General features: G+C 39.9%; 1 protein-coding gene across 3 annotated transcripts in view; it reads right to left on the bottom strand.

The window, feature by feature from the left end:
• LOC146644220 (receptor-type tyrosine-protein phosphatase U-like) overlaps window positions 1-15593 on the bottom strand; it is a 258409-nt gene that overhangs the window by 93934 nt on the left and 148882 nt on the right. For all 3 annotated transcript variants that reach the window (XM_085397138.1, XM_085397139.1, XM_085397140.1), the window contains exons 4-6: window positions 13850-13931; window positions 7571-7686; window positions 2016-2187 (exon numbers count right to left, since the gene is read on the bottom strand). In XM_085397138.1, the coding sequence (XP_085253264.1) occupies window positions 2016-2187; window positions 7571-7686; window positions 13850-13931 (370 nt within the window). The remainder of the gene's footprint in view (window positions 1-2015; window positions 2188-7570; window positions 7687-13849; window positions 13932-15593) is intronic.

Here is a 15593-nt window from a genome sequence, read left to right as displayed (position 1 = left end):
AGGACAAAAAATTGAAATTAAGCACCTGGCACATCTCTCCATTTGGGATACTTGGTAGCTGAATTCATACAATTGACATAATAAGTGACATATTTATAATATCACACCCATCTCCGCAGTTCAGTTTGTCTACAGACGGACTTTCAACAAATCAGTAGTTACATGTAATGGCAGATGTGGACCATGACAAGGATGCTGTCAGTCTTTTCAGCTTGATGATCACTGCTATTTATTTGAGTGCACAGACAAGGAGCTAAATGAAAGAGAAGCTGGGACTCAGTGGGTGAAGGAAGAGAAAGAAAGACCATTTCTCAGGAAGCTGGAAGTGCTTCTGCATTCATTTCTCTGCTGCTCAGTGAGAAAGAAAATTCTCTCTGCAAAGAGTGGGACCTGTAGATACCAGGTATGAAAAATTTCCATGTGTCAACTGATGAGAGAAATCCCTGCTGTGCAACTCCAAGAATCCATGGCTTGAATAAAAATTGCCCTCCTGGAGATGGTGTTTCACCTGCACAAAATCAACCAGAAGAAAAGACCAAGACCGCCCAGACTGATGGCGTTGCTCTAAATATAGTAACGCTGCATGTTGTCATCTTATTCGTGCAGGGGGGAACTTGCAAACTCAAACTATTTCATCTGGTGTGCTGCTACGTCTCCAGTAAAAAGACAAGCTGAACAGAGGGCTACCCACGGTCAACAAAGCAAAATAAGCAAAAGAACATGTCAGCGATTGGGTCAGCCAGCAGGTATCCTTGAGATCTGTGCCAGGCAGCTACTGTACATTCAGTTATGCAACAATCTACAGCTTCTCGGTAGAAATACACACAAAACACTTTTACTTTGACACATTCAATTGCCCAGCTGGATTACACTCGAGTTTTTTTGCAGCTGCCGGTAAGTAAGTAAGTAAAATTTATTTATATAGCGCTTTTCACAGATAAAAATCACAAAGTGCTTTACAACACAGAATAATAGTGTCCTCACACAGTACTGGACTGACAAAGCTTTCCTTCCCCATTAATAATTTAGACCCCACAAGATGGGAAAAAAATACCAAAGTTTCCTTTTAGTTTCCTCCCAGCTTTCTTAAGAGCTCAGAGAACAAATCTAATGATTTATGCCCATCTGGACAGGCAAATGTGTTGAATAAATGAGAGAAATAAGTAACACACTCAGAACAGCTGATTTTGCAGAGACAAAACTATGATATCAGAAATAGATGAAGCAGCTAAACACATAATGCACAGTGAAAGTAACACAACTGCTGCAGAAAAACCGAGGAGACCCAACAGAACCAAACTCTTTGTTTATTTCTCTTAAAAATCCACTCAAAGCATTGTATTTCATCCTCGGATATTTCCCATTATTGTGGCTATTGCAGCTGTTTGGATTGCACAAGTGAGCATTTGCTGGAGAAAAAAGGATAATCTACGTGTAGCTTCAACATTTTTCTGGCTGAATGTGAACAGAAATGGGAGGCGAATGATTTTTGCTGTCTGAAGTATGGATCTCTGTTGCAGACACTTTCTTTAATTTCAATTTTATATACATGACACCATATAACAAAAAAACAGTCTTCTTAAGCCACTTTATATTACAAAGTAAATACCCTACAGTTCTCACAGACCTAATCCCAGTGCGTTAGGTGACCCATCTGAGGTTGTGGATGTCTTTCTATTTAGCATGTGTTGTTGCTGCAGAGCTTATGATGAGACATCCATCACATAAATTGCTCTTACCAGAGACACAAGGAAGACATACGGCCCTCTTCTTAACAGCAAAGATGAAGGCAAAAGTAAAACTAAAAAGCTCATTAAAAACTTATTTTGAGGCAAAGTCAGCAAATCTCATATACTGTACATAAACGATGGCCATACCCACAGGATATCAAACGTGTTTGGATTCTGATTCTGCCGGAGGTTTGTTCCTGTTTAAAGGAAGTTATCACTTTCTACTGTCATCAAGTTGTTGTGGTTTTCCCTGTATTATTGTGCATGAAAATGTTTACAGTTTACCTCTGACGATTAGTTCTCCAAAGTTGGACACGGCGGCACCTCTGGGGGACAGGGTGATGCAGCGGTAGAGGTCCTGCTCTCCACGCTGTGCCTCCACCTGGAAAGTCGCCATCAGCCGCTTGTGACTCAACCGAGTCAGCATGGACGTGTCCAGCAGCACGCCGTTTCTCCGCTGACAGCCAGAAAAGGTCCACAGAGAGAGAGAGAGAGAGAGAGAGAGAGAGAGAGAGAGCATTGAGTGCACCGACCCAACCGTATGTGTTTACCTGCATCTGTCCAAGTCATTAAAAATAGGTAAGCATCTGAGAAGCAGACAGGAAGACAAAACAGGGCTGGAATTAACCACATGGGAGGGCAAGATAATAAATGTGATAAATGTCACTGGTCACAATCGTTTGTTCGCTTTCAAGACCAGTGACACAGGCCTCCCGGGTTGCTGTTGTTTCCAGCACCGGGGCTCGAGCTGACGTCTCCTACCATGCTAATGTGTCAGTGCTCCAGGCACACTGGAAATTGGCTTAAGCGGTGGAACAGGAAATCAGAGGCCAGCACTCGGAATGAGCTGTTCCAGGTGCGAGATACAATATATACAGCCTCTCGCACAGTATAAGTAGATTATTATGTAAGCTGTCGCCTGCTTACACTTTTCACCAGTAAGTGGGTTTGACATCCGCATGTTTGAATTGGTTTAGGAGGATGGGGGGAAAATACACTGCTGTTAGAAAATATGAAATTAGATATATAGTGCCAGAGTACTGCCTACAGCTACAGATTATACTTCAATTTAACTTTAGCCTTGGTATCAATAAAATCTGCAATCTTCTTTTATGTAATCTCTGTTTAAATTTGTTTCCTACTTTTTTGGTTTAAAAAAAAACACCCTTTTTCATCAGTTTAACATGACTTTTTAATGTAGAGCATACATGCAGTTTATTTTGTTGTTGTTTGTTTGCTTGCTTTTTATGTAAACTTTAAATCCCACCTGCAGGCTTTTAAAGCAAAAATGCTTCTGTTTGCCAAGTGTGCTGCCATTCTTCCTGTCTGGCAGCAAGCCCTGCGTCATAATGCAATTAAGAGTTTGTATAATGACTAACTCAGGTTTGGATTCGGCACATGTTGATATTAAATAAATAGCATCTGAGAGTGCCGTCTGCGATTTTTGGGCTCATGGACAGCAGAGGAAATATGATGTAAATGGATTAAGAAACATTATGCTAACAATTTGTTTGGACTAGCTAAACAGAAGAAAGAGTGGAGGAGAGCAGCTCCAGATTGGTCCAGAGAGGACCTCTGCATTGGCAGGGAGATCAAAGAGAAAACAGCAATTAGCAGTCTCGGTGCTGACGATCAAACAGGCCCTGAACAACAAATGGAGGAACAGAAGGTGGTAATGGCTTATGATATATCTCCACTCTCTGTTGTTACCAGTTTTTGGGTTTGTTTCCACTAAATGAGAGGAGCAGGGAGGAGTGTAACATGTGCTGACATGGGCTGAGAAGTTGCAGCACTTTGTCAAATTACAGAAGACAAGCCTTCTATTGTTTGAATTTTCACATGTGTGTATAGCTCAGTCAACAAATTTGCAAAGTCTGAAAGTGATTTTAAAAAATGGCTCTTTCATACACCGATGATCTTCAAAGGCTTCGATACAGAGAAGAGAGGGTGGGGGTGAAATAAAATTGAGTGGAAACACAGGGGATGGATCACCAAGTATACAGAGATCTCATTTGCAAAGTGTCTTCTCCCTGCTGCTATCATTTCAAAAGCACTTAGATGTGCAGGCTTCAAGGCCAAAAAGAAGGAGTGGAGGCATTCAAGGATGGATTTAAACTATGAAAACTATTTTCAGTTGCATGAGAGAAATGACTTTAGGGGCTTTTGTAAACTAAATGCCATCCCAATCAAAAAGCTAGAAAAGCAGAGGCACAAACTGTCAAACGGCTCTGCGCACAACACAAGCATTAAAAGGCAAAAACTCTGAATCACAAACTTTCTGAATTATGTAAGAATGCTAAATCGCACTACTATTACTGACATAAAAGATAATGGCTCCCATTTTCTTTAACGACTACTGCACAGTTAATTACGAGGTCAGAAGAGGTGGCTTCACGTCTTTGCCACCAGGTAATTCTGCGATTGACAATTAAGAGACAACCGTATTGACCTTCCATGAAGTTAGAGGACTTGAAATTTTAAAGCAAAAAAATTTGCATTTGTTAGCATTTTTCTTTCTTAGAGCTCCAAAGCAGGGATACTGCATAAGAGAACTTCAGACGCCAATGAGTTTTGGACACGGGAGGATTCTGTGCAAAAGCCTGACAAAGTTTGACGAGAGCCATATGCTTATGGCTAGACGCCTCGGTCAGAGCACGTCTGCTCCTGTAAGGTGCAGCAGTGGCAAGTACATGCTGGCAGTGAAATGTGGACGAATCAAAAACTAGCAACAGGGTGCTGGGCCGCTTGCGTCACAGTGGCTTCGCCATCTCTTATAAAATCTGCTGCTAACTTCTTGATGCCAGATACTAAGGGCACCTTCAGAAGTCCTGCAGAGTCTGTGCAACGCCAGGCCAGAGAAGTTTTGGTAGGATGCAAATGACTAACCACATATTTTGCAGGGGTACTTTTAATGTTGTGTCAGATCAATCAAGTTTGAAAAATCTATTTAAAATTTCAAGCGGTTTTGGTTTGAAGTCTTCTGAAGTGATGAGCTGAATTCATATACTGAATATACTGTTGGGAGTTCAATAAACTTAATAATCAAGCCTCTGGAGGGTGATGATTTTAACAGGCTTCCAAGCATGTGGTGTTTGATGGTTAAGACTCTTGAGACCCTTCTGTAGTTTGAAGTAAACAGATATGATGAAGAAAACTGGCTGTGCGAACAGATGTGATATGGTTAAAAAGGAAATAAATAAATAAACAAATAAGTAAGTAAGTAAGTAAATAAATAAATAAATAAATAAATAAAAACTGCATTTCTTTTCTGCAGTATCTTCAGAAAAGAAATATATATTTGTACTGTACCCTACAAAATACCCGATTCCAGTTTCATAACCACCCATCCATTACCATTGTTTCATATTAGACATTAAAATGGCTAAATAGACTGTGTTGACAGACTGCTGGTTCAGAACTATCTGTCCAAAATCTGCAATATAAGTAACATCTGTGGCCACAGTCATCAAATATTAATACAGATATCAATATCTTATATTTAAAAAAATGCTAAACTAATAGCATGTAAAGGGGCCAAAAGTCTATTATTTATTCATTATCAGTAAACGCTCCAAATTTATTTTAAGCACCAATAAATAATTTGCAAACATGGGATTCAATCATTGCAGCACTAAGAGCAGTCTCCATGATGATCATCTCTCTGATCCACTTAGCAGTATTGAGCTGTATCAGTACTAAAACATAAGATTGTATATCTGTACTTTGGGGCTCAATGATAGTCAAAATGGTACACACGCTTTAAGTTTAAGTTTATTTAACTTCCATCCATTCGTTTATCCCTTTTTCAGGGTCGCAGGGAGGCTGGAGCCTATCCCAGCTATCTTAGGGGGAGAGGCAGGCTACACCATGGACAGGTCGCCAGTCTGTCACAGGGCTAACACACAGACACAGAAAACGATTCACACTTTTGGACAATTTAGACTTTCCAATTAACCTATCCCCACTAACTACATGTCTTTAGACTGTGGGAGGAAGCCAGAGTACCTGGTGAGAACCCAACACACCGTGCTAACTGTATAAGTTGCATTTTCACGTCATTAGAGAAAGTTGGACACAGTTCATCTCAGTCACCTGCTGTGATGTAACACAACAGGTTTTAAATGTTTAAAACCTTGTGGACACTTAAGTCATTCAAGTTCAACACCCCTCTACCACATCCAGACTTTAATTGAAAATCCAGGATTGCTATTGCTTCTGATTAGAAATGATGTTTGATGTTCTTCAGCTAAGGGTGAAAATGTGGTTGTGTTTGTTAAGCTGTGTTGTGTCAATCTGAAAATAGGCCCGCCATTGGAACACAATAAGTGGTGATTAAATACCCAATATGTCAATCTCATGATACAAAGCCCCTGTCCACTTGAAAAGCTAGTATGGTGTGTAAATAAAAATAATTTTCCCTTAAAAGTCCCAAACTATCCCTGACCTAGACTAATTTCCCCTTTAAAGTCATCTCCTTGTGCATCCTTACATCTGTTTCTTTGCAGGTTCTATTATTAGATTTCTCATTGGAAGTCCCACAGATTGTGCTGGTGTGTTTTCAGTGTGTTGTATGCTGGCACACGATCACACAATGAAATTCAGATTGACAATCTGGCAATTGGAGCAGTTTGAAAGAGACACTGATTTCTGTGCTTCAAGCAAGTTTTAAGTCCACTGCACCGTGCACAGTGCAAGGTCAGAGCGTGACTTTCATGGAGCAATCTAAAAGCACCAGCAGCATTAAGAAACCAAGAGATGCACAAGAAGAAGATCTGGAATGAGGAAAATTGCTGCATTTGGGAGAATTAATTGACATTTTTTTAGGCTCTGGTTTGTATTCTGCTATGTTTGAAAGCCAAATCACAAACAAATCTCTAAATCTGAAACAATCACCATATTGAAAAGGAACAATGATACAGTCTACACTGCACTGCAGTCCTCAGTATCCCTAAATTCACTGTGAGCAAATGTTTAATGGTGCGTTTCAAAACTCCACATCAACCCAATCGGAAAAAATCTCATTCACTTCTTTCAAGGTTTTGTGCTCTGGTGGACTGAACTAATATAAATGCCAATGCACAACTGGAATAATGAAGAATAATCACAGATACCACTGTTTTGTCCCTGCTTGCAGCTAGGGCATCGAGTCTCAAGACTTTTCGGTAACACATAGATTTACATTAAATCACAACAACATTTGTGAAATTTTCATACATCATCACAATTCATTTAAAAAGACAACCCTACTTATATCATATATCTTAAATCTAGATACTCTCTAGTTTTTGTTAAAGAAAAACAACTATTCAATAAAAAGTGTAGATTTAATTGGAGAAAATTATGTATCAGAATTTCAGGAGGAGGTGGGCCTCATTTTAGGTGTTATGTAGAAGCTTAGCTGTGGCCTTGACTAGGGATGGGTATCGTTTAGGTTTTATCCGATACCGGTGCCAAATCGGTACTTTTGAAACGGTGCTCAAACCGGTGCTTAAAGAATGGAGAACACAAACTTTGTCCAAAAACCTCTCATGTTCAGCTGTTTTTTGTAAAAAGATAACAATGTTAGCCTTTTCTGCAGCTATGGGGCATATATGGTATCACTCTTGGCTGGAAGCAGTGCTTAAACAATGGAAAAAACACAAACTTTGTCCAAAATCCTCTCATGTTTAACTGTTTCCCACTTTTTCTTTGGTCATTTTAGCCTTTTTGTCCAGGGTGAAGGGAGTATCTGCCATCAAACAAGAGGACAGCCGCATGTAGCTATGATGATGTTTGCGAGCGAAGATAATTAATACAAAGAAAATACAAACACGCTAATGTGCACAATCCCTCGGTCTCACCTCCAGCAGGAAGGGCTCAGCCTCAGAAACTTTTCCCGTGGCGACACACTGGAACGAGGCATTCTGCCCGGCATTCACCTCCACGTCACCCAGCCGAGAGAAATGAGCCACCTTGTCTGTGGTAGGAGGACAAAACACACACACACAGAGATACACAGTGATGAAAGTGCCACATCTGGAGCTGAGCTTTGCTGTCTAAATATACTGAAAACACAGATGCTAAGTGCAATTTATTTAGAGCCTGTACATTAAATATACACCTAGATATAGATAGAGGCTCACAAACATCACTGCTGGCTTCTGTTCACTTTTCTAAACAACTATAAATGGTTCACATGAGCATTGTCCAAAGCACTTTTCAAAAATATTTAACCACAAAAACAACAAAAGCTCCGTTGATCCGTTTGGAATGGACATCACAGCTGTGACATGGCAGTTATGTGGCAAAAACATGAAATAGGTGAAAGAAAACGATCCATGTGTCCCTGGAAAAATATGAAAAATGCTTTTGTACCATTGGGTTTTAGAAAAAAACAAAATGATGGGCTTTACTTTTATGGACTGCCATTGCCACCATGTCAGCATTTGAGAGCATAAAGGATGCAGCTAAGACTGAAGGCAAACCATTTTTGGAAAGCTGTATTTCTGCGAGATCAAATGTTTTTGCTACTTCCTTAACTTCAACTGCTCTTTTTAACGCCAAATTAAGAATAATGGTAGTAATAACCTAATAATATTCAATGGAATAAAGTAAAATGCAAAACAGTAAAGCCAAATTTCAAAAACAAGGCTTTTCTTACCTGCTGCTGTTTACATGGTTACATGAAGGAATTCATAAGAGGCAGTTTGAAAAGCGTCTGCATTGTGCTGTACACCTACGGTCAGTCACAGTACTCTCTGCCAGTATATAAAACACAAGTATGTCCGTTCACTGTAATGTGTGGAACATTGCATCTGCATATTGCTAATACATCTATACTGCCTTCTGCTATTTTGAACCACATTTTCAGGTCCTTTCTTTAAGCTACCTTGTATATTTATGAAAGAAAATGCATTTGGTGTTTCTGTAACAGAGGTTCACCGCAATCTTTCTCATAAAAATTAATTCAAAAATGATAACTGAATTGTCTTTTATCAATATTTCCATCTGTTGACACTTTGTTGACAACTGCAAGTTCAAATCCTGATGAATAAATAAAGAAAAGAATAAATATTGATGCACAATCAAAATAGGCATTTTATTAAAAATGTTTCAGTTTAAACATTTGATGTTTTTTTATTTCAGGAAATATATTTATGGGAAATATATAATTTTTAAAACTGACTTTAAACTCTTTCTGCAATAGCTTAGTAGTGGTAGAGAAAGGAAACAGGCACTGATGTAACATTTCTTTGTTTTGGTGACTTTCTAATATGCTCTACACATTAGATTAATGCAACAGGTGAGTTATAGTTTATTAGATAAACCTAACTTAACTAAACACTGTTTAACACAAGAGTTCTGCTACTCCTGGATCATTTTGAAGGCTCAAGTTTGAAATGCTGTGTGTTACTGATTGCTGATTTTTTTTTTTTAAAAAAGTATTTGACCAATTTGACTTCATAATGGTGAATAGTGAGGTCCATCACCTCATTTGATGCAGTATGTTGATAATTTTGGACCAAAGCTGAGCATAATCATGAAGTAAAAGTGTCTAAATGATCATTAATGAATTAAAAGAGCCTCTTGTTAACTGAATTTAATATAACTACAACAACTGTTTGTGGTTCCAATGGTTCCCGGCCTCTTCGTGGTTCCCATTTGCCTATGGGATTCCCCAGCTACTTGTAGCTGTCCTCAGTGTCTGTAATGTTGCCTTCTGGTTCGATCCCGTCAGTTCTGACTACTTTCCCTCTCTTTGTTACCAGCCGACACTTCTTCAGTCCGAATCACATTCCTATGTCCTTGCTGTATATCCTGGTGCTGTGGATCAGTGAATCAATGTCCCATTCACTCTTGGCATACAGCTTGATGCCATCTATAGAATGACATCTGTTGATCTCATATAGTTCCAGGCATTAGAGGATCCACGTGTGGGGCATCGAGTCATAGGCCTTCTTGTTGTCCAGACCTTCCCCTAGTGGGGGCGCAGAGCCATTGCAGGGGGGGCGCAGTATGAAAAGGGAAAAAAAACCAAAAAAACAATGCTTGGACACTGCTAGCACAGGGCTCCCACACAAACGCAAAGCAGGAGATGAAGCATCGCTGAATATGTTTCCAAACCAACTTCATTCTAAGCCAAAGACTAGAAAATATGGTGAAGCAAGTCTTCCCTTTGGTTTCACCTGCACAAGTGCAGAGGTAGGTCTCCCCTGCATACTGTAATTGGCTTTCCCTTTGTTGGGAGCACATACTGGGCTGTTCAAATCACAGACAAACAGTATCCTACAGGTGTGGACGTAGCGTAAAAGAGTTAGTAGTTTATTTTCTTACTACCTGTAATTTATTTGAGATTGCTTGTATTTGCTTATTGTTTACTAAATGTTTGAGGTGTGAAATAAATTGCAATGGAGCAAAATATGGGTGTGTGTGGTTGGAGGATGTGTTTGCGCAAACATTTTTCTTGTAAAACAAAGGGGGGCCTAGCAAAAAAAGTTTGGGAACCGCTGTTGTAGTCAATCCAGGCGGTGCACAGGTTAGTCAGTCTGCTCTTGCAGTCTTGGGCGACTGCACTGTCTACTGGCTGGTGTTTCGCTCCTCTGGTATTCCTGCTCTTTCTGCGCCCCGCTCATGTACTGAGCCATACATGAGTTGATCTTAGCCGCAAAGATGCTGAACAGTGGCATATTTCAACATTTGCATAGATTGGTGCATTTCCATTACAGGAAATACAATATAGTATCTTAAAAATACTATTAAAAATACGCAATATATCACAGACCCACCCAACAGCCAATCTAATTTCTCTTTGCTTGTTTCTGCAGGCTGTTAGAATAGAGTGCTGGAAACATTTCTAGACTAATTTTGGCCTGAGCAAGCATTCATTTAGGTTTTCACGCTTCCAAACACTCTTTAAACAATGAGAATGGGTAACATAGCTACCCCCTTAAAACAACACTAATGAACAACATTCTGAATATAATGAGAAAATAATAACCTACATTATATAAGACACAGAGCATACTGAGAGATTCCTTCTGTGGCGTTAGCAGGATATGTACTGTGGGAATTATTTCTACTGGCTAACCAATGTGATGGGCAAAATGTAATTCAGACACTTTCATGCCTGGTTTCCACGGCAACTAACAGCAACATCTGCAGAGAATGGGATGATAGAAACTGCATCGAAAATTTTACCTTTTTGCTCATGTTTCTCTTTCCTTCTCTGGGCCTTTTGGTGCTCCGTCCATTCAATCAGCATAGTAACAGTAAGTAATTTCAGGTGCATATCTCAAACCACAACTAGCTCATTTCACACCATAAGTGATAAATTGGGAAGATGGCTAATGTGGCATTAAAAGAATGAAAAATTAACAGAATGGATACCCAATGGACTTTTGTTGTTGTGCCACCCTGAGTATTTTGTATGGAGAAAACAAGCCAACTTTAAAGTCTTCTCTAAAAGACTAACAGTCTCAGGGCCAATTATAGAAGGAGTCATTTGAGGATGAGGCAGTTGCATTAATAGTGACAGAGAAAATTAAATTTAAATCTAAAAGCCTAGTAGGTTGGATATGAGACTTGGTGAGCCTTAATTAATAGTGTTAAACATAAAAAGAGCCAAGGTAAATTGAGTCTCAAATGTATTCTGTCTGTCTGAAATGCTGGCTTTTTAAATTAATGATGCTGCCTCTGCCTTCATGATGCAGGAGAGATTGGTTTGACTGAAACACGTGTTTAGAATAAAGGCACGGACTCCAGGGGAAAACAAGACAAATGTCAAATGAGTGGGAATGTAAACTGAGTAGCGGTTGCTTTTGAGCTGAAGCTTTCCTAAAGGGGCATACTATTATTCTTGTTGCCTGCAGGGAAATTTGCACTGCCTTACTAATGTTTACTTACATCTTTGTTTGAGTGTGTGTGTGTGCATTTGCTGTTGCAGCTATACACCAAGTGCAAAACTCTGCACGTGTATGCGTTTTTCTGTTCTAGATTTATGTGTGTGTGTGGATATGCTTGGTTGAGCACAGATGAAACGCATGAATCATGTGCTTCATGATTCATGTGTTTATGCTGCACATATAATATGTTGCAGTGCCTTGCAGGGACATTGTCCCCTAATGTGAGCTTAGAGGCATGTTGAGGATCCAAACGCCACCATCTGCACGAAGGCTAAACTCAGCCTGGCTCACATATTGAGGGGCCTTGGCAAAGGCACCTACCACCACTCCATCACTAATCACCATGGACAAGTATCCTACTCCTCTCAGGACAGGGTCACAGAGGGCAAGTGCTAAAGTCTGAGCAGAGCTTCGATTTGGAAAAAAAAAAGAATCTGCATGCTGGTTTAAGAAAGGGTTTTAGCTCCTCTGTCGGTTTCCCAGTGTGGATTCAATGAATTATATAATGTGGCCTCGCTGATTTTTAGCAGTGCCAGTAGCCCTAGAAAACGAGATCTGAATTTCATGAGCTCATAAATACTCCACATTATCATTCATTAGCATTTTCCCACATTTAAGCAGCTAAAAACAATATTTCCATTCTCGCTCCCTTCTTACTGAAAGCCAGACTGGATGTTAGTTATAAAGATTGGAATACAGAAGTACTTGGTTTCTGAACAGTACGAATGGCGGTATTTCGGGGTCGTTCAAGCATGACTTGACTATTCTATTTAAAGCCGCATGAAGAGATTTTTGACCACAAGGGGGCAGTGAAACAGTCTAGAACAGCGGTCCCCAACCTTATATGCGCCACGGACTGGTTTATGCCCGGCAATATTTTCACGGCCTTTAAGGTGTCGCGGATAAATACAACAAAATATAACCAGTACCGGTACCGAAAAAAAGAAAATTTATTCATAACACACGTGAAAAGACCCAGGAAAACCGAGTAAACGATAAAAACGATAACAAAATAACGCTGAAAACCGATAAAAACCCTGAAAACTATACATTTCACACCTGAGCCTCAACTCTCGCGGCCGGTACCAAACGACTCACGGACACCGGTCCGAGGCCCGGGGGTTGGGGACCGCTGATCTAGAATACAACACATTACAGCGCATCTGGTAATATCATTAAGGGCTTTGTCTTTTTGCTTCTCTGAACAGGGTTACTGGTAGACAAGTAGCCAACTACAGTCTCATCAAAAGAATGGAGTTTGATGGCAGTAAATGAGATATTAGTGAAATACAAAACAATTATGCTTTAAAATTTAGCACTAGTTTTATATTTTCATTCACTGAAAAGCTACTGTAACTGAATAAGTTGAAGAATAAGCGCACTTAACTGCCAACAATTAGTCATATAATATTTATATATGCTTGATTTAGTTTAAAGATATACCAACACCCAGTGCAGAAATGGCTTATTACAGAGTAATTATGTAATCTAACACTCTGCATCATATCACAACTGGCCAATAATAATTGGTCGAAATTACAGCATTTAAATGACTGAAACAATTATTTAATAAAACACTAACACCGAGCCCATTATCAGTTGATTCTCAGTACTTGCTGTTTTGGCTCCACGTTATCTGTTCTGGAAGTCAGCATGCCTTATTGAAGCTTTTGCAATGACCTCTGCTTCCAGGCAGACCACTCAGTTCACATTAAGCTTTTGTCTATGATGCCCAATAGAGCTAATCATCTTGGTAATGGCACAGCTGTGAAGAAAAAGGTCTCATATGATGGATCCAACATCAACTACTGTACACACTAAAACACAGTCAGGGAGTGTAATAGTAATTTAACAGAACATAACAGAATTTTCAATAACACCCGTAAACCACCAGCCTCCCGATATCCCAGTGATGCCAAAGAAAAAACATCTCCCAGAGAGGATCAAAGTACAAACACTAGCTGTCCTTTTCCTGCCTGTAACATCACATTAGCTTTAAAAGCACCCGGCTGGGAGCATAGCGATCAGTGGAAAAGGTCGGCTGTTCTTCCAGGACAAAAGGGACACCTCCCGCTGTGTTATTGTGGGTCTGACATTTGGGCATGTACCAGGTATGTGTGCCGCGGTTGCCCCCCTGTCACCAGAATGGTTTCATAGTCTTCAATCACTTTTCAGAAGCTGTTGAGTTCTGTGGCCTGGACCACCATTATTATGAGTTGTAGAGAAGTGGGTACTTACAACAGGGGTAATTGAGCAGCACTATATCGTCCAAGGCAATATAACCCTGCCGCTCTTCAGAAACAGTCGCTTCAAAGATGACCTGTGAAGACAAAGGGTAAAGTAAATGACTACACCCCGCTGCATGCTGAATGGCAAATAGATTGGGTAAAATTAATATCTAAACGCCTGGCAAGAACAGAAAATTCACATGTTTTGTTTCACTTACTACAAATTTAAAGGGGAATCTTAATTGTAAAGTTTTACCCTGGCATTACACCATAATCAAGAATGTTTCATATCCGTTGTGTGGTATTTTTCAAAAGCAGCAATTTAATCACAGCTAAATTAGCATTAGTTATTAGCAGAACCTTTTCATCTCTTTAAAACACCAACAGGGAAATGTCAGGCTTTAGTGTAAGCCCTTCAGAATAAAGACGCCAGAGCCCTCTAGAGCCTCTTTTTGTATTAAAAGGTCAAACAAGCGGCAAAGATATCCATTTGAGACCTAAACACTTCTGAATGTAAGGCAGCTACAAAACAGCTTTTTGCAGAGATACAATATCTATGCCTAAAAGTATTATGTAGGGTCTACCTTACAATGTGAAGCACCTTGAGGCGACTGTTGTTGTGATTTGGCGCTGTATAAATAAAAATTAATTAAATTGAATGAAATGTATGTATATATGCCTAATGTACAATGCAGAGCACTGCTACTGGTAGCCACTTGATTTTTTTAAACATAAACATCCATGTTGTCACTTATAATGTATGCTACTATCTTTATAGAACATGTTGCATGGTGTCATCATATAGTAGCTTGTCCAGCAGAGTGGTTCTGGCACCCAGTGGTGGTGAAGTCATGGGGATATAATGGTTTACAATAAACACACAAATGCTGCATCTCCAGTGCCCATTTTATTAATCTGCTGTCTTGGACAGAGCTTTGGAACATGCTCCTGTTGTTGGAAACTGCCAAAGCACGTGCCTCCAGATAAAAAACAACAAACAAAAAAGGTAAATGACGTTGAAAATCCTGAAAAGGAACAAGTGGATCTCTGAGTTAGGATTTCTCTGTCACAAACAAAAGGTAGCCAGCACTACAGAACAGGTGGAGGGGGGGACTTAGCCACTAATAGCTGTCATTCTGAATAATAGTAATGCCAGAAGTAGGAACTGGTGAGCAGGTACATTTACTTGATTACTGTTAAGACGACACAGCAATTTGTGATCTACTAAGCCCAAACGTTCAAGGTTCAGGTGCTGTACAATTTGATATGTTATAAATGTAGACAAAACCCCCCATGAATCCTTATATGACTAAAGATCTCTTTCCGTTCCCCGTTGGCCCTTTTATTAAATCATCTGCAGGAGTTCTTAAACACAGCCTAAATATTCAGTCAGTCATCTAAATGAGCCAGCCACACGCAGCGACTCGGAGTGAACGTGCAGGCCTCCCAGCATGCAACAAAGTCATTCTACGTTTCCGAGTAGTAATTACAGTCAACAGATCACAAATCATTCCCGCCGCAAGCAACTCTTCACTTTGTACTACAGTATGACAAACTCTGAACTTGGGGACTGAGTGCATTAACACCTGGTAAGATGAAAGATGTAGCTGTGCCCTGATTCAGACATTCACCCACACTTAATACTGCTAGTTGTCTATGCTAAAGTCCGGTGGAAGTCAGACTGTGACCGTGTACTTGGACAGGCAATAGAGTGCAATGTTGACAATACATCAGGCTTTAAGTGCCTGAGGCAA

The sequence above is a fragment of the Rhamphochromis longiceps genome, linkage group LG22 (genome assembly GCF_057381845.1).
Source record: "Rhamphochromis longiceps isolate RC_006_pf linkage group LG22, R_longiceps_female_GT1.1, whole genome shotgun sequence".
NCBI lineage: Eukaryota > Metazoa > Chordata > Actinopteri > Cichliformes > Cichlidae > Rhamphochromis > Rhamphochromis longiceps.
The sequence above is the reverse complement of the archived record's forward strand: the minus strand, read 5'-3'. Positions and strand labels throughout refer to the sequence as shown.